We start from the raw sequence: 25,998 nt of genomic DNA, 5'->3' as shown, positions 1-25,998 counted from the left end.
CTGAGCTCCATCCAGAACAGTGTGTAGCAAAAGATAGTTGGGTAACACTGATCAACCAGTTATGACAAGGTGAGCACAAATATTTTTCCACAATACATCAAATTTGAATAAGTAAACTTGTTATCTCACGGAAACAGACTCTAGATGAATGTCTTGTAGTTCTCTGCTCTTGCTAAGGAAAGCAATAATAAAGCCCCCCAAATGTAAAGCTTTTATAAAATCTAATAAAAGACAGTTGTTACAAGTCTGGTCAGTGTCAGTCTGGTCACATTAATTCTTACTCAGCATAAAAGCTTTAGCCATTCTATGTCTTCTCTTGTTTCCACATATTTATCTATTTAAAAAAAAGTAAATTATCCTCATGCACATTTTAGATTTATGCCTTTCATTCCAGCTTTATTATTTTCATCTGGTCCCAATTGCCTTATTACATTTTTGTGTTGCTCTTGCCATCGAGCTGTTGGTGGTGATTACCACTTCAAAAGTTAATATTCATCCTGGAAGAGAGAAGTATCATCTTCTTCAGCTTTGGTGAAGTCCCCAGTACCAACTTCCGAAGAAAATGCCATCACCATGAACAGGAGTTTGACAGTGAAGGCACACTTCAAACATTATCTTTAATATCTGGAGGCCAGGACTGGAAAAAAAAGTCCTTAACTGTCTACATCTGACTCCTGCACTTGCTCTAAAGTGAGTACTGCATGCCCTAACTCCTCGCATTTCCCAAAGGTGTTCTTTTTAAATTCTCTTGAATGTCTGCGATGCTGCAGGCACATCTGGACAGACCAGTGTGGGAGTTACAGGCAGGATAAGCCTTTCCATATGGTCAGGTCTTTGTGTGGTTAAGAAGCTACTGAGCTGCAGTAAGTGGCACTATGAGGACTTAAAATCTTCTTTAGGGCCAAGATGTGATAAAGCCTCCCTAGATTGCATTGAAACAGGCTCTGGGTGCTTCTTTACATCATGAAAGCTGGAGGATGGTGAAGGGTGAGGCAGGTGTGGAAAGTGCACAGTTTGTACATCTGTCACTCCAGCTACAGTGGAAGAAGCCACTCACCTCCAAACTGAGCACAAGCACTTCCAAAACACTCTTGTACCCTTTGAATCAGGCCCTTTGTGAAATAAGTCACCTTTTACTCAAAGATATGTTTTTACATGCTCTGTGAGTCCATCCCTTTACCCATTCCCAGCACATGGAGAATCTATTGTTTCTTGCTTGGCCTATAGGTTTTGTAGGCATTAAAGTGTCCATGAGCACAGGGCAAAAGCAATTAGCATTTATACCTGGTAAATGAGATTCAAATGCTGGAACTTTCTCAGTCACTAGTAGTCACTGATGCTTCTGTCACTCCCAGTTAGCTAAACCATTAATTTTTCTGGTATGATAAAAATCAAAATCCTGCTCCCAAACTGTAACTTGCTCCCAGGACGTGTGACAGAGAAAGAGAACTCAGCTGAAATCTGAGTGAATTCACACATGTGAATCTGAAAAACGTTACAGTCATCTTTCTAGAGTTAGCACATGCAAGCTAATTACAGTCCCTGAGCAGAAAAACACTTAGTATGGGTTTTAAATTAGTGTGACTAAAAGTAAGAGATCAAAGTTATAGAAGCAGACTGCAGTTTTCACAGCATATCTATGGAGTTAACACCTAAACTCCTGTTTTCTGCAGCAAAATATCAGTGTCATGTTTCTCCTTAGCAGCACATGACAGATCATGGCTGCTTCTGACTCTTTCTGGAAACCAAAGGGACCAAAGTTCTTTCTAAAGAGCACTCTACAGAGCTCTACAGAGGGTCACATGTGAGATATTTTCATGTTTCCTACAGGCCCCTTGCACATTTGCTATGTTGTTTCCCCCTCTCTGTTGAAGTAATAAATCCTTTGGGGCTGAAGCTGCCTCTCACTGTGGTATAGCACACAATTTTGCTTCAGGTCTCAGTGGAGGCTTTTGGCTGTTACTGTAAGATAAATTATAGCAGGTAACTACAATATAGATGCTCTGTAGTCTTCAGAAGGATCACCTGTCCACAAAATTAGTGTTTCACGTGTCTCAGCTAAAGTTTACTTGTTTCTTGTTTATTTATTAATTGAAAATACCTTGTGCCTAAAGGTAAAACAATCAAAAATTATTAGCTTTCATATGGAGGAAGAGATATCATTTTAACCACGGCATTTTTGTTGGCTACAGTTGGCAGACCCTCACACAGAGGCAGAGCTTTTTGATTTGGTCAAGTAACAGATCATTAAGCACAGCACCAGGCAAACCCAGAGAACTAGGAAAATTTATAGAGAATGCCTCCAAAATACTTCAGCTTCAAGTTAGGCAGAACATACCTTTCACTTGTTCACTCTGGCCCACTGACTCAAACAGTAAATACACTGGGCAATTTAATAGGTGGCTGATGCCAGCACCTGTGGCTACAGATAGGAAGTGTACTTGATGCTATAAAGAGCAAAGTTGGTAAATTTGCTGTAGGATCACAGAAAGGATGTTTCTCTTTAATGATTTCTAACTGACAAACCTCTTGCAAACAAGACGTTAGTCGATTTCAAACTAACAAACCTCTTACACTTTGGAAAGCCTTTCTCATTAATTCAGCATTCACGAGTGGTAACAAGATTGTCATCCCTGCAGCACGGGATGTACAAAACACATTCCTGAAAAACTGAAACTTGAGAAAACCTCCTATCTCCCAGCAGCTCTTCCTCTCCCATCACCTTCACAAAACATTAACCTTAAGGCTCACCCAGACTTTCATTTCTCAAACTGTGAATAAAGGAGAAGCCTCAGAATCTGAGATACCAACAAGCAGAATGTAAAGGGGCAGTGCTGCAACAAGATGGGAGGTCCTGTCCTCATTAGCATCCCTCCAAAACAGAGGTTAGGGATACCCCTCAGCCTGGAAAGTGCTTCCTAGGGAGACAGTTCTGAGTGCTACTCAGACCTACAGTAAATCTGGCTGCATTTGCACCGAAATTTGATTAGCCATTTCAAACAAAAAGAAGCATTTAGCTTGTTCTAATGTTTTACGAAACTTGCAAACCTGCAGGAGTTTTCCTGTGTGAACTGTCTCTAATTACTGCTGTTTTCTTTTAGCTTTAATCAGAACATGGAACATCTGCTTTGACGTTCATCTCAAGGTAAAATGCTGATACTGTGAATGGCAACATTGTCAAAATGCTCTGATATGTTTCATCATAGTTACATTTTTATTGTCTTCTTTAAAAATTTAAAGGAAAAATAAAACCACTTAAATATTCCATTTTGAAAAAATTAGGAGTTGTTCTCATGAAATAAAATTCTGACAAAAACTTTGAGGAGTCGTGTTATGCCATGATGTCCTGCAGCAATGAAGCCCATACAACTGCAGTTTATGTGCAGCAAGTCCTAGTACTTATTTCTCTCTTCCAGCAAAACTCACATCCCAAAATCAGCCAAATTTGGGTAGAGGTTTTGCACACCTATTAAGATTGTAGATAGGCAGCGGGGTAGTAAATCCACTTCTTTTGCAGAGTGTGTTACATTTTAATGTTTTGTTGATGACATTAGTTTATTTAGGGTGAGAACATCCTGCTGTGAACTACTTTAATATGAGAAAAAAATAACTTTGTCACTGGACAATGGATGTATTTTCCAAGTTTCTTTCCACAGGTTGTTTTCCACAAACTTGTTTGTTTTTTGTCAGAGGGATGAAGTACACCAAACATCATAATAACCCAGACAGAAGAGGGATCCTGGGTTTGGAGGAGTAGAGAACAGTCTCAGTAGTAGAGAAAAGGTTCCATATGAAGAGAGCATGATATTGCTCTACACCCCTCTGCAAATTGACAGACAGCAGTGTATTTTGGTCATAATAATCCATCACAACACAACTTCCCATCCCCCGAAATGATAAACCAAATTAAAGTTGGGTGCAAAGAAAGTGCAATTAAAACTGATTTTTTCCAAATTTCATGAGAGGTGGCCTAAGGCAGAGATCTGCACAAGAAAAAATCTGCTCCACAGAATACAGCACTTGGCTTTAATATTTTTCTCATTAAAGTAAAAGCCCTAGGATGGGTTAAACAAGTGACAGTGCAGGAATGAGAAGCAGCAATGTCTCCCTGCAGTAAAGGGGAGCTGTACTCCCTCCTTCCATGCTGAAAAGCAAGGGAACAGACTTCATTTACGTCCTCTTCTGTTTATTTCATGCACTCTTGAAATACACATTCCTTTTGTCAATATTCACAAAAGAGGAAGCCATCAGTGAAGTAATGCATTTTGCTTAGGGAGAAATGTAAATTCTCTCACTTTGAAGCACAACCTAATTCTCACCTCCAGAAGTCAGTAGAATGTAGCCATGATATTTTCTGAAAAATCCTTTCCTTAGGATTTTTTCTCCTGAGAAGCTGAGAGGCCTCAGGAACAAAATGTAAATAATGATTATCTGCTGTTGTGGAATGCAACAGGTGGATCTGTGATTGGTCTCATGTGGTTGTTTCTAATTAATGGCCAATCACAGTCCAGCTGTCCAGATTGTCTTGGTCACAAGCCTTTGTTATCATTCTTTTTCTATTCTTAGCTAGCCATCTGATGAAATCCTTTCTTCTTCTTTTAGTATAGTTTTAATATAATATATATCATAAAATAATAAGCCTTCTGAAACATGGAGTCAACATTCTTGTCTCTTCCCTCATGCTAGGACTCCTGCAAACACCATCACAGTAGAAGACCTTTCTTAGAAAGCAAATTTTTGCACAAATGTACAGTTTCATTCTGGCTATTTCCAGATCTGAGGATAATAACTTGAAAGTAGGTAAAATATGTCAAACCGAAGGTCTGCAGAGGTCAGTATTCTCCCTCTAATTGTGAATATGGAGGCAGGCTGTTCTGTATCCTGTACATTGTTGTTATTTGTTGTCCCCTGCTATCAGCTGTTTTCCCTGTTGTTTTTTTCATTTTCTCTTTTTGCACTTTCATGCCCTATAAGACCTCATTGTTTACTTAGGTTCACGCCTGGCCATATGAGGAGGCTCCAGTATGAAATGGATAGAAGTGCATGGGAACAGAGCAGAGAGTCAGACTTTTCCAATTGGGATGGAATCCTAGCCTTCTTCTTCTACTGTGTTTGTTAGCATCTGGGTTTATTCTCTTAAGCTACAAACCATAGGTTTTTGCTGGTCTGCATCAAAACAAGTATGAATATAGACTACAAACCCTGTCCTGAATCTATAATGGATGACTGCTTAAACTGTTCAGAGATGCTCCATGAATATTTTAGTTAGAGATAGGTCAGCCTACGAGTAAAAAGTACAGTTGCCTCTTACATGGCAAATGAACAGGTGTAGAATGGTAAATCAACAGCATTTATCTCCATTTTTCCAAAGAATGCCTAAACCTTCTTTGAAACTTTTGAATACATGGAAGAATTAAGCGTCTATACTCTGATAGGGCAGCTGTCAGAGTATATACCCCACTAATTTCAGTGAGGTTGAGAGATCTTCAGGAAATCAAATGTTGCATGAGGTCTAATATTTGAAATTTTTCCTTGATGTCTGTAAACAAAAAAAGCTTCATCTTAATCTACAGAAACTATATTTTCTTCTCTTTTTTTTTTTCTGGATATCATCAAAAACAAGGCTTGATTTATCAATATAAAGCAAAACCAGATGAAAATTTACAAACTACATACGTTGTTTCTAAAACTTAGAACAATTGTAATATTTATTTCCTACAGAGCATACATACATACATACTACATAGTATCACTAGTAGAGGTATCAGTGTTTGTGACTTCAGTTATTGAAAACTACAGGTAAAAAAATTTCTTCGGTACTTGAATTTTCAGTACTTCACTAGAAATTAGTGTCTGAGTGTGACAGTGGTCACAGGGGTTTTAGGGTGAGGAAAGAGATGAGAATGGTGACTCTATGTTCAGAAGGCTTGATTTATAATTTTATGATATACATATTACATTATAACTATACTAAAAAGAATAGAAGGAAAAGTCTCATCTCAGAAGGCTAGCTAAGAATAGAATAGAAAGGAATGAAAAACAAAGGTCTGTGGCTCGGACAGAGATACCCAGCTCTGCTGTGACTGGTCACTAATTCCAAACATTCACATGAGGTCAGTCACAGATCCACGTGCTGCATTCCGCAGCAGCAGATAACCATTGTTTACATTTTGTTTCTGAGGCCTCTTAGCTTCTCAGAAGGAAAAATCCTAAAGAAAAGGATTTTCACAAAAGATGTCTGTGACATCTGAGGAACAAAGTCGAATGTGCATCTTATGCTTGCATTCAGGAAATATTGTATATATTACTTTGAACACACTGGGGAAAAGTCTACTCTAGAGCTAAGGAACTGATGACTGAAAGAAGTTATGAATACAAACTCTTCAACTATGAATATAACATATAAGTCATATTCATAATACAGAAAAACCTCTAAAAATTAAATGGGATGAACCTCTGACTTTTATCCTTTCCCTGTTTGTAGATTCGGATGTTCCCCAACGTCTTACAGAAAATATTTTTATATGGCACTTCAGACCTAGGAGCAATCTTCCAGTCTATAAACTCCACATTTAATTTCTGTTGGCTTTCATTTTTCTCATCAAAATTTACTCTCTAAATTACACTCCCCAGAGTATTTTCACTGAAGATAGCAGGACAATCCCAGTAAGGACCTAGGTTGTAACAGGATGTTCTTGTCAGTTGGCCCAGAGGAGTCAAGAAAGGTGGGTGAGACACAAATCTAACCTTTTGAACTGAAATCTTGCTCAAAGATTTGAGCCAGAAAGCATTCTCCAATTTTTCCTATTTGACCTTGTTATGGGTCAAATGGGAGCTTCAGACAAGCCCTGCCTTAGGCTAAGACTTTTGGCAGCAGCTTGAATTTTGGCAGCTTGCCCCTAAATCACTTCAGCCCACAAGTTGTCCAGAATGGTAGATGGGGTCATTATAAAATGCATTACTTATTGAATAGATAGAAGATTAAGAGTCAATAGGCCTTAAACAGAGTTACTTACTACACAGTATAAAAGAACCACTAGTAGATTACATGAAACTGTGCACAAGATTAGGGTACCTATATTAAAGCTAGCAAAGAAACAGTTTAGATTAGAAGGCAATGTAATTTATCACTGAAATGACAATAGTGTACATAGAGCCCATTCACTCAATCCCCAGCAGAGTAAGCACAAAGAATTGGTGTCATGACTTTGGGGAGAAAGCTCCACATGTTTCCAGGGAATGTGCAGAAGATTTCTGCTTTGTGAAAGTTTGATGTAGCTTTTAGAGTTGTAAAGTGAAGCGTCTGTCAGTCAGAAATTCCAGCTTATCTTCCTACATGTGCTTCCACAGCAAGATGTCCACTGTCACCTAAAACCATCAATTCCATGGTGCTGAACTAACTCCATCAAGGCAAACTGTCCTGATTGAGTCATTGCACCAAGGCTTAGGTGAGCATATGTGAGATGCCCTGAGTTATTTCATCAGCTAATGAGCAACAGATATGCTCTCGTGTGATGGGGGAAGATGCCCTGCGACAGACCTTGCTGTGGACCTCACAAACTGAAAAAGCTAAGACAAGTAAGTGAGTTGATGATCACAGGGATGGCTTCTGTTTACTCTAAAAATGTCATGGCCAAACAATGCTACTGGTCAAATGCCAGTTTTGCAGGCATTAGCAGAGGTAAAGAGATGTTTTTATATTCTGGAAATCTCAGCTGGAGGAAAAAGAGTTTAGTACCTTAACAAGAACAGACACAGTAAAGATGAGGCATTTACTTGTATAAATAAGTAAAAAATCTGCATCTTGAAGTCCATATCCCAAATGTTTCACTCAAGTCTTACCTCCATTTTCATATTCAGGAAAGCTGAAAGGACACAAGGAATAGAGGCAACCAAATGTTCAGAATTAAATAGAATAATGTAATATATAGCAAGTACTAAAGCTCAGAAAAAAAATCAGGATATGCCAATGTAATTGATATTCCTGTGCATTAAGACATAGCCTTTTAAAACATGATATTACGCTGTTTTAAATAAGAACTTTTAACTCATCATTACTAGATACTTTTCTCACTAAACACCTATAAACTCCAGACTAAATTTCTTGTCTAGGGTGAATACAACACTAAAATTTCCCTGTTGGCACTCCATGCATTACTATAGAACTGCTTGGGGAAGTCATCAAGTTCAGAAGTGGAAGGTCCAACACGAAAAACTCAGGTCTGTCTGTAAGAACATGGTGTGAGTGACTATCTGTAGGGATAACTGGCATCTCCAACATTACACTGAGATACTTTGAACGAGCAGGATAGGTCTGAGTCTGCCAGGAGATGAGCTGGTAGTGTCTGTCACTGGAAATGTCGGGGAAGGTCCAAGCAGCAGCTCTGACTGTGAGCCCATTTTGCCTCAAAGTGCATGACAGACCATGCAGCAGTGGTGGCCCTCAGACAAAAACCAGCAATTCAGAAGAACTTAAATAATATCCATTTGCCATCTAACTTCCAGGAGCCAGACAACTGCCTCCATGATGGCATCTTTGAAAATCTCTACAAAGCAATCTCTCAGAAGTCTGCAGTTCCCAAGCTCCAGTGCCCCTCTTCACAATGCTAAGATGATGAAGTGCACTATTTATGGATTCAAATGGTACATTCTTCTCCCAAAATAATTGTTGTATAATTGGGATAATGTCCTTCATTGTCTGCCTAGGTGAAACTTGGGTAGAAAATAACTCCTGGCTTTCAGCCATTTGATCAGTAGTCAGAGCTGACTGAAAACTTACCATCACAGCATTCAAGAATAATTAATCTTTTTAAATAAACAAAATATGTCACAGTAGCACTCCTCTTCCTTACAATATTTTATAGTATTTTAGATTGAAATAATTTTAAAATGTCTTTTCCCCCTTCTAAAAACTCTTGCAATAATGTACAAAGCAATTACGACAATATTTTCCACCTTTTCTCCTCCTCAACCTCTTCCTATCATCAATCCTCTTGTATAAGCAGATGACAAGATTGTGATAGGGAGTTATTACCTCCGTATAGACAATAGGTCTAGTGATCATGCCACTGCAGCCTTGGGAAGGTTTCCAGAAGGAAGTTAAGAAAAGGTCTCCAGATTCCTGAGAGCTTTACAATGTGAAACAGGGGAAACTGAATCAATTTGGCATCTAAAAGAGAGGGTAAAGACTCTGATAAATTTCCTGGATGTGTCCACAGTGCTGTAGTGGAAGTAAATATATTCAAGTACCCAGTGGGATCTCTGTAGCTGTAGTAATATGTTTGGCATGTTAATTAACTCTGAGTTAATTATCCCTGAGCTAGTTAACTCAGGAGTTAACACAACTTTCAGAGCAAATTTTGCAGAGAGCTCTGAGTCCTGGTTTTGCTGAACTGAAGGAGCAGAGAACTTATCTTGAGAAATTTGAAGCCATTTGTGGCACTGGAAAGGATTTTATCCTCTTGACTTCCATGTCTAATTTGGAGAGGTTGCACTTTTGATAAATGTATGAAAACTATCCTTCTGCCTTGCACTGAAAAATAAAATTTCAAATCCTTAAAACATCTTGCAGAACCAGACCCAAGGGCAGGAACTGCACCTTTGAAATATCATCAATTATGATATATGGAAAACATGTGAAACAACAGGTCAGCATCAACACATCAACAGTCCACACCAGCACTAAACACCTGTGTGAGGGCAAAGATTCAGACACCTGTGAATGCATACAGATATACCTCTTCAGGCTCACCATCTCAGGCACCCTTGGAATATAACAAATCACTGCCTCTCACTGCAGGATTTGCTTAATAGCGAGCTCTCACCTCTTGGCAAATCCTGCACAGTTTCTCATTAGCAGTATTACAAAGATATTTTCCCTTAAGTATCCAGCATTTCTACTGGCAGGGCTGAGCTCCAAACAAGAGCAGAAGCATCTCCTATGAAGTTTTCAGTAACTCAAGGTCTTTAACACCTTCTGTTTTAATACTCTTAAGCAGAGTCTGAATCTGTTGCTATTTGTCTGTGTGGGCTGTATTTCCACATTTTTAAAACATTATTACAGCAATTCTTTACATCACAATGATGTGACCTGACTAGATTTCAACAGAGTGAGCAGCTTTATGTTTCAACATTTTAGGAGAGATTCTCCCAGACAAAATGGTGATTTAAGTATGGAAAGATTCAATGACCAAAAGAAGCCCTCAAACGTAGTTCCATATGTGACATTCAGGGGAGGCTAGAAGCTCCCTTTCTCCTCTCTTTAATATCTTAAAATGTTAAATGAGGAAGACTCAATAGGAAGTAGCTAGCAAAAGTGAAGAGAGAATTATACAAGAATCAAAATATGGGAATGGAGAGTAATTTTCTGAATCTAAACATCCACACACAGAAAATGAAATTATTCATTGAGAAATAAATCAGGATTGGAGATAAAGTAATTTGGTGAAGAAGAAGTAGTAACAGATATCTATCTAGGTTAAGAACCTAGCTGTAGTATTATGTATCAAATGACTGATATTTTTCATCTCATTTGTCTTGTTAAACGAGCTCAATTGTTTGTAACCTTACCCCACTGATGTCATGGCAAATATCTATCAGGCAATCACTTTTCCACAGAACTGCTCAGCCCGCAAGATTAATAAAGGCAGACCACACAGATATCCAACACCCATTTCCTGGCACTCTAAAAAACCTCCTGCCTCAAGACACCCTCCAGTTACTTCCTTTGTCTTCCTCCACTATTACTTTTTCTCCATTTCTGAGCATCATCTTAGCTCACACATGTTGGTTTTCCCCTATGACTTTCCTGTGACTTCTTATGGTGGGATCATTCTCCTCCTTTTATAGGTGGGAGCACTGCAGCATAATATGGTGTCAAGATGAGAAAAAGTATAGGCAGCTGTGGCCTCTTCCATAATACAGGAGGAAGAGGATGACAAACATTAAGATACAACAGAAATTAGGAAATAAACCAAAACAAAACAAAAACCAAAACAAACAAAACCCAAAACAAACAAACAAAAAAACATCCAATTTGGCTAGGGCATTTGAGGAATCTAATGCTTTGAATACTTTCAGGGCATTAATAATCATTATTAATAGCTTTTCTGACATCTTAGTCCTTCACATTGAAGCTGTGTTTTAATTCACTAAATAGTCACCTGAGAAACCTGAAATCAAACAAAAAAGAGGTCTCAGTGATAGAAGCATGGCGATATGGCACAGAGTGATACTCTCTGCCTTGTTATCTGTGACCACCAGAAATACAGACAGGAAGAGAGAGAACACAAGGGTTGCTTTAAGATGTGTATTAACTCAGGCTGTCAAAGAATAACCCCAGAAATACATCTGCAGCAAACTCCTGAAACAAAGAATTACCTTATGCAACAGCTTCAGAGGATGAAACTGCATTTTTGTCTCCATAAATACAGCTTCATAATTTAGTGTCTCCTAAATGTTGTCAGTAGAGAGAAGGCTCTAGAAAATAAGTAGCTTTATGTGGTGAGTAGTCTGCAAGCTGCATGTACTTCTTATGACAGTGCCTAGCATATACACAAGAGTCACACAAAACAAGCCCTCCTGATGCCACAGCTAGCTGGAAAATAGAGAAGAGCCGTATGTTTAGTGTATTCCTGAAACTCCACTCACACAAATACAAACTTTTTTGTCCACTCATACATCAAACCTTTAGAGATAGAACCACCCAGATTTTTGCTGCTTTCTGGAGACAAGAAACACAACCAGTGTAAGGGTTGCACGTTAATTTTGTTTAGAGAAATCTTGATCCTTTTGCACATCTCTTATTTGGAATAGGACAGTCACCAACATGAGCTATACTAAATAGCCACAAAGAAGTGTTTGTAACCTGGTTAACTTTCCATGCAGAGAGATTTATTTAACTTCTGTAACAGAGAGATTTCTCTTGCAGAGAGAAATCTTCTTAAATAGACAGATAATTCAGAGAAGCACTTTGAACTCACGATTTCATGGCTCCTGCACTCTCTCTTAGTGACATCTAAATTTTCCTGTATGTGCAGCACGGGAGGTGGTATCTATTCACACACTTTTGAAGTAAACAACTCAAATATTATAAAGTCTAGAGTACCCTTAAAAAGCCACCCTTGGTCAAGAGCCATCAAACAGTTGTTGCATTTATTCTGGTTTGGTCAGTTTTGGTTGGGTTTGGCTTTGTTGTTTTTTTAAAATATAAATTTATTTTCAGCATAAAATGTCTCCACTTAACTAAATTTTATCCATTTTCAATTTACCTAATTTTGCATTTCACTTCTGCCTTGCAGCACTCCATCTCATTTCAGGGATAATGTTACCCAATTTCTTTATCCCTTCTCTCCAGACACAGTAATTATCAGCTCTGAGAAATCAAGAGGGCAGCTTCTCACAGAAACCGTAATAATAAGTATTTTAAAAAATTGTTTAACAAACTATTCTAGATATAATAATTAAATTTCCCCCTGAAATATAAGGTTTCGGAGCTGATCATTTCTTTTATACTGTTGAATAAAAATGAGTTTCTTCTAAAGAAAGTGCTCTGACAGATATGCTACAGATTTCTGCCGAAGTGATTTCAGCTGGCAGTGCATCTCATTGCTTCTTATTTTCTTTTCTCATTTCATACCCAGCCAAGATGACCAAAGTATAAAATCTTAAAGTAAGTTTTCTCAAACACATGACCTTAACATGTGGTTCAGATAGACACATAATGTTTTTGGAAAACCCCATTTTCCTGATGCAAGATGAAATGTCACATTAATGGGGATTGCTGCAACTTAATGGGAATAAACACTACATCTGTGATAACCAATAACTTAACCAATGAATGGCTAAAATGCGTTTTAGCTTCTAATCTGTGACCTACTGTTTAGGCTCCCATCAATCTCAGGGATTTTTTTGTCCACAGCTGAATGGAATAAAATATTTTTCTATTGAAAAATCTAATTTTACATAGGTAAAAAATTTGCTCTGTTCTTTTTTTCCTCTTTGGGAGTTTTCAAATGATGAAATCTTTCCTCTGTATTCCTCAGCCAAGGAAACAGAAGTGACATGATGCTGATACATATTAGAACAAGGCATTTGGAAGGGTGGGTTCTGACATCAGCTGCCAAATTGCCTCCATGGAAAAGCCAAGTCACTGGGAGGGTTGGAAGCACAGGACAGGAAGACAGTGCACTGCTGGAGAAGTTCAAGCTGCTTTCACCCTGATTCAGGGTGTTTTTCAGTTCAAAGGCAAAGTAGTTGGAAGGAAGCAACTTGGTTTTGAGAAGCTCATCACAGACCCCAAGAAAAGATGGATGTTTTGAGAATAAATTGCATCATCAATAAGCAAAAGGATTTGTTTTCTAATTTTACACTTAGTTTTACAGAACTTTCAGACAAGCAGCTCAGTACTTATATATCAGTATTTCAAAGTACATGGACATTGACTTTCCAGAAAGTCCATGAAACTCACTGATGTGTTCAGCAGCAGGGCTGCTGAGCATCCCTGCAGTGAAGACTTGTTCAACCACTGGCCTCAGCCTCTTGAGAGCCTATAGACAACCAGATACTGAAATCTGCTAAAATAATGCAACTTTAGGCAAAAATAATTGCTTTAGTTGCAAAGTTTGAGATGTCACCTGCAATTCAGTTTCAAAAGAGTAGAAATCTTTTTAAAACCCTGTTCTGGCTTGGCCCTGACCGATTGAAAGGGAAGCCAAGAGTGGGGTTACCCTTTGCACAGTGCATGACATCACTGACTACAACAGTAAGTCACAGGAAAGGAAGCAAACCCACCCAGTCAGGTTTCATGTAACTTTTTATTAAAATATAACTTACAAATAACACTTCTTATGAAATTACAGAGTCCAATTGTAATTCCTGAATTTTACAGCTCAGCATGAATATTGCCATATACTTACAAATGGTGTAAAACAAGTACATTGGGATCTTTAACACAAAATAAACTTGTTTGATGGAAAAAACTATTTTATATATCTATACAAAAAGGATTTTTTTCCAAACAAGAGCTACAATTAAAACTAGCCACTACCTTAATCTAACTACTAACTAAATCTTCAAAACATAGGAATGGCTTCACATTAAACTAATCCATGAGAAATAGACCTAACATATGTTACTATATATTGCTACTATATTTTGTAATATTATTGTTAGTTATATTATATTATATTGTATTATATTGTATTATAAACATATATTACCACTGCATTGCATTAATATTGTATAATAACATCTATTAGAAGAAAGGTCTATGTGGTGGATTGCAGCTGGTTCCGTGTTTTAACATTAAACAGTTGCAGCACTGGAAAACCCATAATAAAAGTTCATATTTAAAATTTTCAGTTTCCTTTAGGAATCCAGATGAGCTCTTTTCTTTGGCGGTGTCTCATCATCTTCATCATCAGGATAACCAAATACTTCAAATAGACCTCTCTGCTAATTAGAAAAAGATAAAAAAATGAAATTCCCACATTGAAAAAATACATGCCGCATATCTGTTTTGCTCCCAAGTCTTAGGAGTGAGCAATAAAATTCCTGCCACAGTTTTCTGTAGCTGCTCAGAAGCTAAGATTCAAATAATTCTCAACTGTAAAAGGCACAAAATAGGTATCACTTCCTGCATTTTGTCTGCTTAAAAACACTTATAAATTCCCTGATGGGCAATAGATTCCAAAAAAGGCAATCTTATCGGTATATCACACACACAGGGCACCAGCTGGGCAGGGAAGAAAGCCAAGGAGTAAGTTCAGTCATGCAGAAGAGGCAAAATTAACCTGTGCCCACCAGATTAACAACAGACTCCAGTCCCACCTTATCCTCCTTGAACCTTACCCCAAACTAATCAGGGTTTCACTCTTAGTGAAACTAGTCCGAGATTTGGGTGAATTTGTCCCTAACTAAGGTACCCTGTTACAAGGCTTTTGCTGACTGTTCCACATTACACCCAGTAAAGTTCCACGATGCTGCTCTACTATCCTATGTAAGGACAGAAGCTTCCATAAAAGTTCTCTCCCACCTTGGGGGCTGTCACCACTGTTGTCAGGGTTGTGTATGTTGGATAGGAGCCATTGGAGCTTGCTGGTGATGTTGGAGCTGCCTTCTCTTCACCTTCACTGAACTGCACATCTTCATCCACCTGTGAGACTGCTGCTTTGACAAATGTCTCACCAGGTAATATGGAGGAGACACTGCAAGAGACACAGGACAAGTGATTGAAGCTTTGCCTGATGTTTCATACTCAGACAGGTCATAAATGGCTTCCAAAGCTTTAAAATTAATTGACTTGGAAAAGGTAATCCAGCTCCAGCCCTGCTTCCACCTGCACCAGAAGCTTCACAAATACCCAGGCAGACTGATAATGAGGCAGACTGAATCCTAACTCAGAAGAACAAAGCAAGATTATGCTTTTCATAAACTGAGAGTTTTCTGAACAGAACATTTAATCTATTGACCACATCAGCTCTGCTCAAAGAAAGGTAGATGGGGGTTTACTCTAACTCAAGGAGTTTTCAGCAAGAATGAAATCCAACCCCAATCCCAGCCACCTGCTTCTGCTGCTCTTTGGGAAATTAAAAACTAACCAGCAGGCCTGCAGAATGGCAGTCACTGGCAGTCTCATAAGACAGAAACTGGGCCATACCTGTTCAGTTTCTCATTTTGCTGGTATTTTTCTTGCTCATATTTTGTCTTCAGTCCCTGGAATGTGTGAATGTTTTTGACAGATTCCAGTGCATCAGAGAAGTTCTCAACTATATGTGCAATAAGGAAGTGAATATCCTCCTGAGTAAAAACATATACAGGGTTTCAGTCTCAAATGTTTACATACAGAAAGTCAGAAAGCTTTTAACTTTTTATTTTGGAAAGTAACTGCTTCCTTGTCCAGAACCAAAATATTGTTGTCAAGAGCAAACAGGAAGCAATCGGATTTATTCTTAGGAAAAAAGCTGAGATCTAGAAAGAATTATTAAACTTCCCTTAGAAATAGACAATAGACTCAGCAATGTCCCAGTTCCATTTATGACTCTTCCAGCAAAACAAGATGTTTGCTATCTTGGAAAAGTCTGCCTTTTGCCTCTTGCCCTGCAAGGTCATGGACATGTTGGTGCTAAGGCTGCTGCTGAACTCACCTTTTGGATGAATTCAAACAACTCCATTGAAGCAGATTTGAGCAGGTTGCACTTATTCCGGTTGTCCAACACAGCATTTACAACTGGTTCAAACAGGTTTCCCAGAGTGATGTAATGGTTATAAAGTTCATCTTTCAGGCCAATTATCCTCCTCATAAAGCGAAGAGCACCTGTGTGAAGAAAGATATTCAAGCATTCAAAAACCACATGCCAGGCTCTCATCTTCTTGTGGAAGAATTTAAAAACCTGGTGTTACCCCAAGAGGAAGATGCACCCCAAAGTGCAGAAGCAGATTTGTTGACTGCTCACCTTTTCAGGAACCATGGATTTCTTTCTCAAGTCCAGCAGCAATGCATTCCAGCATGCATAAAGTTCATATATTAACTCCCCACTGTGCTTTTGTCCTTGTTCCCCTCCCAGAACAAGCCCTAAGTCTTTAAAGATCCTGGTTCACAGAATTTCACTCACTCTCCACAAGGAGAACCAGATTTAGGACATTATTAAGAAAGGACACCATTTCCACTGAAATGAGGTAGGAAATCTGATTACAAAGGATCCTGCCATGAAGATTTGAAAGGATCTCTGTAGAGATTTGAAGATTTGAAGGGAGACGACAATCCTCTTCCCACAAGAAACTGCATTAGTCTGTACTTACAGACAGCTGCTACCTCATTTTTTCCAAATTACTTAATTGTAGCCTGTAAAACCCAGCAAATGAACAGGAATTCTGAGTTCAAGTGTACATTGGTACTGGTACACCTTCCACACAGGACACACAAAGCCTTGAAAAAGGAAATCATGACAGCTCCATACTCACACAAAGCTAGAAATTTGTGTTTGGATTTCATCAAGACCAGTGTTCTTCTTAGGAAATCTTTCTTGATAATGAAAATCTTCATGTGATACTTGTGCCGTTCCACACAAAAAGACAACAGCTGCAAAACTGAGGCAAGTATTTCTGCTGTTTGATAATTATCTACAAGAAAAAGTAATGCCATAAGTTGTACAAAGAAAAAAAATAATGTACTGTCAAAGTACACTGAGCTCAGTTGCTATTGGAGTTCCTGACATATTTTTAGTGAACTTTTTGTTTTACTGGATTGCTTTAGGAAGCAGGACATTGGGTCAGAGCACAACAACAAACACAACTGTGGCTTTTTTGCCTTTACAGTACATATTCTTTAAAATTAGACTAGTAAAACTATGGCATTATTCTCAATATACATGAAGGAAGCACATCTTTACAAAGTAGACCATCAAGCTATGTCAATATTCACAGCTTCAGGAAAGGGCTATGAAACGTCCTGCCCCCAGAATCCCTGTCCCTGGAGGAACAGCAGCTTGCTGGCACACATCACAGGTTTATTGCTGTTACCAGGACTGTAAGGCCCTTCAAAGGGAAAAAAAATTAAATTGTCATTACCTATTTCATACCATTCTTCTGATGTATCAGCCAGAAGCGGTGCTGTAAGAACATGAATGTAACGGTCGTAGAAGATATCGAGAAATTCAAATATTTCTAAATTCTAAAACAACAATAACTTCATTAAACACTGCATTCACATACAACCTTTTAAATAAAAGAGTAGTAACAGAAGAAACATCCTACAAAGAATTCTACTGAGTTCTTTGAATCTGCAGCACTGTCTTCACACAAGATCAATTTCTTCATTTTGGGACAAACTTTTGTTTCTTGTGTCTCCAAACAACCTAGCTATCACTAAAAGAATTCCCAGCATGGATGCAAATATATACTGGAAAGAACATCAGTGACTCAAAGTGCTTGACAAAGCGTACTTAAACCATTCTGAAGTGCACATAGTTTTGCTCAGAAGAACCTGTAAACCATTTTTACAGGTTTTACAGGTATTCGGGTACATAACTATGTATTAAAATATTTCAGGATTTATCATCCAGATGAGAGAGCTATGGTCAGACAGTGCTATGGCACTGACACGTGCGATTGTGTGGTTTAATACTGGCACGATGACCCAGACACATACCTTTCATCAGAAAATTAGCTTATCTTTTGCTTATTTAAAGTCACTATCAGACCACAGTACCCTCAATTAAAGAAAATTTTTATATATAATTTTTTTATCCTCTGCCCACAATAATAGCAATAGAGAATATCAGGCTTTTAAGTTTACCAAGACAGTATCATATTTTCTGCCATTCACGTTCTCTTACACTAGCTATGGCCAGCATTTTTTCTGGATCAATCAGAGCACACAAAATCTCCATCAACTGATTATCTCCTCCAAACTCAGGGTTTGGACTACAGATTATCTGCTCAATGACCTCAGTGATGAGTTGGGTATCCTGCAAAAAAAACCCAAAGAAAGAAATGACAAAATAATTACTCACAAGAATAGAATGAGTTCCCCACTTTCTGCAATTTTTTTAAAAATAAGAATTAAAACAAAAGGCAGAAATTTAGGTTTTATTTTTCTGGTTATTTTCCTGTTTGCCGTAGAACTGGTATATTCAACAAACTCCAAACCACTTTTACTTACATTCTCACTCCGCTGGGCCTCTTGCATTACAAATTGTTGGACGATGGCTGGACTAAATTCTACTAGATAAGACAATATATCCGTAGCAGCAGCTCTAACTTGCAGATCACCCATTCCCTCACAAAGAAAAAAAAAAAAGATTAATTTGTTAGAGTAAATAAAGTTTGGTACTTATTATCATGTGAAGCTGCAAAGAGGAGGCAGTTAAAAACTGCAGAACATTTTGTTACAAAAATTTTCATGAGAAACACGATAATATGGTTACAGAAAAACAGTAAGGAACCAGGCAAATCCTTTTCCTACTATTTTCCTCCTTTAGAAAGGTCACAAGGCTTTCTGTGTATTTGAGAGCCCTAACTTAGGCTAGAAACATTCACAACATCCTACTTGCTTCAATATCTAACTTTATTGATATTCTATGCCTGCTATCCACAATTTATTAATTTTATACTAAAGGACCAACTGTACAAATCAAGGTGTACCACAGTTTCTGTGCCCATTTACAGGCAACAAGAATCCAAAACTTTCTTTGAGGGATGTGATTTTCTCTGATTAAAAAAAACAACAATGAAGCTTCCACATGAAAAAGTCTTTTTCACCTTTTGACTACCTTGTCACAGGGGCTTCACAGCCCTCAGACTTTTTCATCATGAAGTCTGAAAAGTAAAAATAGTAAGAGCAGTGAAGCCAGGCTACTCCAGAGCAGAACTGTGGGCAGCTTCTGGATTCTGGACATTACCAGAAAACTCCACTCTCAGCAGAGCAATACTCTCCAATCAGACATATGAAAAGGTGCTCAGCAGATAAAAAAAAAGAAAAAAAAAGAAAAAAAAAAAAAAGAAGAAAGGCTACATGGCTGTGGGCTTTTCTCACTTTTCTCATTTTATTAAAACCAATTCTAAGTTTTCACTTACCATTAACCTTTCAAGAGTTGGAAGAAATCCCAACTTTGCCAAAGTTTGAAGAAATGCATCTCTTTTCTCAGGTAATGTGAAAGAAAAGGCACAGAATTCCTTGAAAAACTTCATCTGGTGCACAGGAAAAAAGAAAAAGTCTTATGTATTCGAGTCAGAAAACTCTCTGAAAGGAGGAAACAGTTACAATTTGCACTGGAGGCATACTGCCTCTTAGAAATACTTCTAAGACTGCAGAACTAAGGACAGTTTAGCTTTCTACTTCCATCCCTCTCATTTAAAGTCTTTGAGGAGCCACTGAGACTGCTGACTTACCAATTCACATTGTTGCTCGCCAGCAGTAGCTTCATTTGTTAATTGTGCAAAAACTTCAGGCAAAAATTCCTCATCTTTCTGTGGAGCATGCAAAAAGAACACAAATTACACAGGGCCTTCTGGAAAGTGAAAATATGATCCTTCTATGATCACACACTGCCATTACTTTTTATCACAAAGAAGGCAAATGCTAGAGTACACACCCAGCACGATAATTTCCTGCACTTTCAGAACTCCTCCTGTGCAACTGAAGCATCTCCAGGACACCAGAGCCACAGGTAAAGCTGGGCACAGGGGATGATCCCTAAAGCTGATCCCTAAATTTGTCTCTACAGTGTGGCATTTCCTTTCTTTCTCTGCTGTGCCACCCCTATGCTTTGCTGTTCTGCCAAAGCCCACAGACTCCCTGTGGGATTTGTTACACCCACACACACATCAAAAAGACAGAGACAGACAGTCCTAATTTGTTTCAGACTCCCTCAGAGCACTTTGCACATCAACTTCTAGGGAAGCAACTGGAACACTTCTAACATAAAAAGTGTTAACCAAGAGAAAACTTTGGCCATACTGTACCTGCACCGTTCATACTACACTGTGAACACCCCAAGAGGATCAGTTTCCCTCTTTTGGATCCACAACATTGCAAAGCACCTTTTCAGTCCATCTCTCCGAGGATTCCATTAACAGATTGCAATTTGGCTGCAGCCACATTCTCCTGAATCTTACTAGCAGTAAAACCAGCTCTCCCACATGAAAGCACTCTGCTTTGCCAAGATGGGAAACTTTTGTGACTATAATGTGCTTTTCAGATTCACATCCTCTACTGGTATAAGATATTTAAGGATATATAGGACAACACTACACTTTGTGTTAAGCATTTCATTCTTTACACTCCAAGAAACCCAGGAACATCATAATCTCTCAAGTGTTTTGGCACTTTCTGCCATATCTGTCCACACATTTCTCTGCACCCTTTTACATGGAAAACAGTGTAATAAATGTCCCTGGAATGAAATACTGGAAGTTGCATGTTCCTTAAATACTTATATAAAACCAGTTTCAAAGGTTTTTTGGCAATCAAAGAGAAGGACTTTATTTTGTTACAGCCAATAAAAAGTATTAAGATATTCACCTGAAATTTATCATTTTGAAAATACAAAAAATCCAAGGTATCAGAAAGAAGGGAACGCATTCAAAACATTGTGCCTGTGATTAACTTACACAGTGTTCACCAGATTTAAACCATTTCCAAACTACAGCCAGAGGGATCTCTACAGATCCCATCTAAGCCACATTAAAAAACACTTACCTGCAATGCCTGTAAAATCTCCTCTTTGCTGCAGCTGATGAAGGAATTGAGGGTAGAAAGAAAACCCGCTTCAAAATCTGATGGATTAGGCATGATGATGGCGTGAATGTACTGTGCCCTAGATGTCTGGCGGATTTTTTGCCTGAGTTCAGGGTCTTTGATAGGAATAACCTCCTGAAGCTTTGCTGTTTTGGTTAAGAATTCCCTGTGCCATGCTGGCTGAGCCAAACAAGGATCATATTCAAGGCATCCGACGACACCCAGAATACACTCATCAGAAAACATCACCTCAAACAGAACGGCTTTGTCCAGGTACAAAATTCCTCTCACAATGTCAAACAGAAGATGCAATCCTTCAGTGTTCTTTACACTCTCACAGACTTGGAAAAGCTGTAGCAGCTTTGGAATATAGCCTTCGTTCTTCAAGGCCAGTGCTAGCTTTTGCTTACAGATGCGTGAGAGGCGAACAGAAGTCACTAGGTCTGCAATCTCTCCAAGTCTGTGGAGTTCACAGGTGGGAAGGTCTATCAAATTACTAATTCTACTCATTTCTTTAGGCATTCCTCTTCTGACTCAAGAAGGTCCTGGGTAACTTCCAGAGAATGACACCAATACCCAAAGGGGACAAGAGGAGCAAGACAGGAGCAAGACAGGAGCCCACTCTGCACTGTCCTCCTAATGCTCTGCCCCTGCAACTGCCTCAGGTGTTCTTCAGTCATTGTGATGTCACTTGGATCGGAGCCTGCTGATTGGTCCATCCCTCTAACTCCCAGACTCCAGAATGTTGGGCTCATGACTGTCCAGGGTCATGGTAAGTGACCAGTAGCTGTTGTCTGTTGGTGACCTTTTAGAACTTCTAGAGCCCCTTCCAGTACCTGCTGGGGGCCTATAAGAAGGCTGGAGGGCAGCCTTCTTACAGGCTTTTAGAGCCTCTTTCCAAGGGCACGCAGGGAAGAGGGGGAATAGCCTTAAGCTGTTTCTATTGGATATTAGGAAGAAATGCTGGACAATAAAAGTGGTGAGGCATTGCCAAAGGTTGCCCAGAGAGGTTGTGGCTGCCCCATCCCTGGAAGTGTTGAAGGCCAGGCTTGATGGGGCTTTGAGCTACATGGTCTAGTAGAAGATGTCCCTGCCTATTGCAGGGGCGTTGGAACCAGATGAGCTTTTAGGTCCCTTCCAAACCTAGCTATGATCAAATTGTCATCATGGAAGCAAGCTGGGACACTTCCCCAACTGCACTACAACTGAGGGCTATGGGCTTTTCAGAAGAAGGAGGCTAGGAAGTGTTAAGGAAACTTCCCTGTCCAGCCACCCAAGAGCCACTCTGGAGTCACTCTCACATCACCTCATGTGGGACCAAAGGCTTTCACAGCTGTATCCTCCACTCTCATGCAGTCAGACTAGGTTTCCTTACCTGCTTAACTCTGGGTTTCCCATAGCAGAGTCTCAGATGTCCAGATCCTCAAAATAGTTTAATCATGGTTCAGTAACTAAATAACAAAATAACAACTCAAGCTGGCACCTCTGAGGAGGAACCTTAAATAAAGAAACTCCTGTGCTTTTATCCCCTCACTGTACAAGGTCATGAATGTCTGGGCTCATCAACTCCTACTGTGTCTCTGAGTCCCCTGCTGCCCCACAGGTCCCTGTGCCGTTTGTAATGCAAAGGGCAGTTCATGGCCTCTTGCCTTGGGCTTGGGCTCCTGCCCCCTCCCCCCCCCCCCCCCCCCCCCCCGAGCTCAACATGCATCTTGTACTGCAGCTGCATCCCGAGTTACCTGCACTGAATGTATTCTTTAACACCTACCTCACCAACATCTACTGAAAAAGGAATACAGCTGGCTGCAAGCAACCAAGGGCACTCCTGGAACGTGCAGAGGACAACTTCCTTATCCAGGCATTAGACGATCCACCCCTGGAAGTGTTGAAGGCCAGGCAGGATGGAACTCTGAGCAATTATGTCCAGTGAGAAGCATCCCTGCTCATGGCAGAGGGGTTGGAAAAGGATAATCTTTAAGGTGCCTTCCCACGAAAGCCATTCTATGATCCTATGATTTGGAAGAGACTTAAAATCAGTAGTAACTGTACCTCTTACCCCGTGTTGGCTTCTTAATAGCAGCTGCTTTTGTCTTTTCAGTAAGTGCAAAGAATAATTCATGTTTGTGCAACATCTTAGAAGTGTTCTCTTCCTGTCAGTTACTTTAAAGCTGCTACATGTTCCTTCATACCACATTCACTAAGGGTGACACTGGCCCTTCCAGAAATAGGACAGATGCTGCAATATAGGGAGACATCAGTGACAGTGAATTCCACTAGCCTATGAGAGCTGGAAAGCCTTTTGAAAGCAGATGACAATGAACAGGTCCAGTGTTTCACAATTAAGGGCTTGTCCCAGCTTTTTCTACCCATGGTGATTCCTTGAAAAACGTATAAATTAAACAACACACACTTTCAAGATAATATTAGCATAGAAGGTAATATAAAGGCTGGTGTTTATTGGAGGTGTCCAGGGGCATATATGGAAAATGGCCACAAAATGCACCCCTCTCCCCCCCCCCCCCCCCCCCCAGGGTAAATGCAGTTTTTTAAGTTTAGCAAATTAGCATAATCACCAATTAGAGACATAACTGGTGAGGCAATTTTCCCCACTTAAACCCTTCCCTGATTCCCACTTCCCCTTTTTAGGTACTAAACCATTCTTGATGAAAATGCATGAATGTATCTCAAAGAGCTGGTTTTGACCTTGGCTCCGAGGGAGAACCAAGATAGGATAGGGGCCTTGTAACCCCTGGGACTTGGAGCTCTGGAATATATTTTGTCTTTCTGTCCAGGCAAAAAGGTAAGAAAAAGCACTGGGAGAATGAATACACTAATGTTATGAACAGGCAAAATGAAGCCAAGATCTTCTAAAAGGCTCGGACCTGTTTACTGAAAGTCAAGACAACCAAAGAGGAGACCCCAGGGTAAGCCTGGGGCCTATGCAGCAAGTCAGAGTTACAAACTAACAAAACTGTGTGCTACACAGAGTGTTTCCTTGGACACCAGCTCTGCAGAAAGACCCAGGTGCTCAGCACCCAGGGGTTTTAAAGTCTCTTAAAGTGTCGGGGTTGATGCACTCTCAATCTGGTCCATAACATGGTGCATTTCTGGCCAATCATTCTAGAGTTCTGAGGCTTCATTGGCTGGTTAGTCTTCCAATCATATTTCATATTAATGTCATCATCTCATGAGGTAGTTTTCTAGAAAATTCCCTCACCCAGATCTCACCACCCCCCCCTCTAGTGGGCACACATTCCTATTACAGCACATTTAACTCCATAACTTATTACTCCATAACTTATTACATAAATTAAGCACAAGAATTTATTATATTAATGAACAATTTATAACCTTACCTACAAAAGCTAACTTTATTTATAGCACTAATAGGCTACAAATATATCTGGAAAGAATACAGAGAACATGTAAGAAAAAAAGGCAAAAATCAATTCAGCATCAATGGAAAAATGCATCTGAAATAGGCATGGAATGAGTCCCATGGAAAACAACACACAAAATTTTCAGGAGGTCTTTAGAAAACAGTAGACTATATGCAGGAACAAATTGTGATACTTTTTCTAGTCAGAATCACTTTAATATAAAGTTTTTACTGGAAGATGTTGATTTATTTTTAGTAAAATAATCATGGTAGAAGTCAGTTTTGAGGAATTTCTTGTTTGAGCTTTATGCTATGTATCTTCTTTTCATAGTTCTGATACTCTGCTTCCTTTTGCCTTTGAAAACACTTTTCTAAAAAAAAAAGAAAGAAAGTGTAATAAATGAGAGAGATGAGAATTAAAATGCTTCAAGCCTAGTCACATATTTTTAATTTTCATTTTATGAAAATGGTCAGCTCTGGATTTTCACTTCAATTAAAATGTCATAAACCAAGAAAAATATTTCTACCTACTCCATCAAAACATGCAAAAGTACTTTGTGAAATATGAATTGAAGGATATTTGGTCTCCAATGAACCAGAGATCTGTCTTCCCATTTGTGGAGATGGTGGGGAGGAGGAAGTGATGAAAGCATTTCATAAAAAACATCAATTTGATATGGAAAATAAAGGACTTTTTAAAAGACTGGCTAAAGCTTACAGATATTAGCTATGAAGTGACAATTTTGAAACCAAGTATTTAGTCAGCTAGGAATAATTCCCACTTTCTAAAATTCTGGTTTTATAAAGATCAGCTCAGGTCCATTCACAGAGGCGGTGGTGTACAGGCAGCTTCTCTCACAACACTGTGGATGATTTTTTTTATTTTTAAGTGAGCCACAAAGGAACAAGATTTGCAAGTGTGACAAACACTTTTCCCACTAGGCTGTTAATCTGACTGGGTAACTCCTCCATGCAGCACTGCAGAACTGAGGAGATTCCCAGGTTGGTGCATTCATGCAGACTGTGTCTTAGTTCTCCATACATCTCAGGGGCAGAAATAATCACGCTGCAACACTACAGCATCTTCTTTAGCCTCAAAATGCTGGTGCCTGCTGAAGACCAGCACCAGCTCTGAGAGCCAGAGGCAGGACTTGGGGCACAGAAAGTTCCCTGCTTGTGCTGTGACAGATGTTTTGTTCACCAATGCCTTTAGTAGTTAAAGATGGATTCACCTGGGACTGTTGGGGCATGGGGTGTGTGGTACAATTTTTGTTTGTTGGTTTAGAATGGGTTTACTTATTTCTTGAGTTTTCATTAAAAACCTAGGTATGTTTCACATTATCAGAGTTGGCTCTTGAGAGTGTCTTAGTCCTGCCCTGCC

At 39.2% G+C, this 25,998-nt stretch overlaps 1 protein-coding gene across 1 annotated transcript in view; it reads right to left on the bottom strand.

Annotated features, from left to right (window-relative positions):
• Positions 1-22,009, bottom strand: part of LOC132070507 (serine/threonine-protein phosphatase 4 regulatory subunit 3B-like) — a 144,247-nt gene extending 122,238 nt beyond the window's left edge. Inside the window, 12 exon segments of the mRNA XM_059467288.1 lie at positions 15,035-15,206; positions 15,659-15,798; positions 16,146-16,315; positions 16,963-17,121; positions 17,569-17,671; positions 18,336-18,467; positions 18,662-18,778; positions 19,576-19,689; positions 19,891-19,968; positions 21,200-21,753; positions 21,756-21,791; positions 21,967-22,009. Coding sequence (XP_059323271.1) covers positions 15,035-15,206; positions 15,659-15,798; positions 16,146-16,315; positions 16,963-17,121; positions 17,569-17,671; positions 18,336-18,467; positions 18,662-18,778; positions 19,576-19,689; positions 19,891-19,968; positions 21,200-21,753; positions 21,756-21,791; positions 21,967-22,009 — 1,818 coding nt within the window.
• Between the last annotated feature and the right edge of the window lie 3,989 nt (positions 22,010-25,998).

Source organism: Ammospiza nelsoni, chromosome 3 (assembly GCF_027579445.1).
Source record: "Ammospiza nelsoni isolate bAmmNel1 chromosome 3, bAmmNel1.pri, whole genome shotgun sequence".
Classification (NCBI taxonomy): domain Eukaryota; kingdom Metazoa; phylum Chordata; class Aves; order Passeriformes; family Passerellidae; genus Ammospiza; species Ammospiza nelsoni.
Note: the sequence above shows the minus strand (reverse complement) of the source record. Positions and strands in the feature narration are given on the sequence as shown.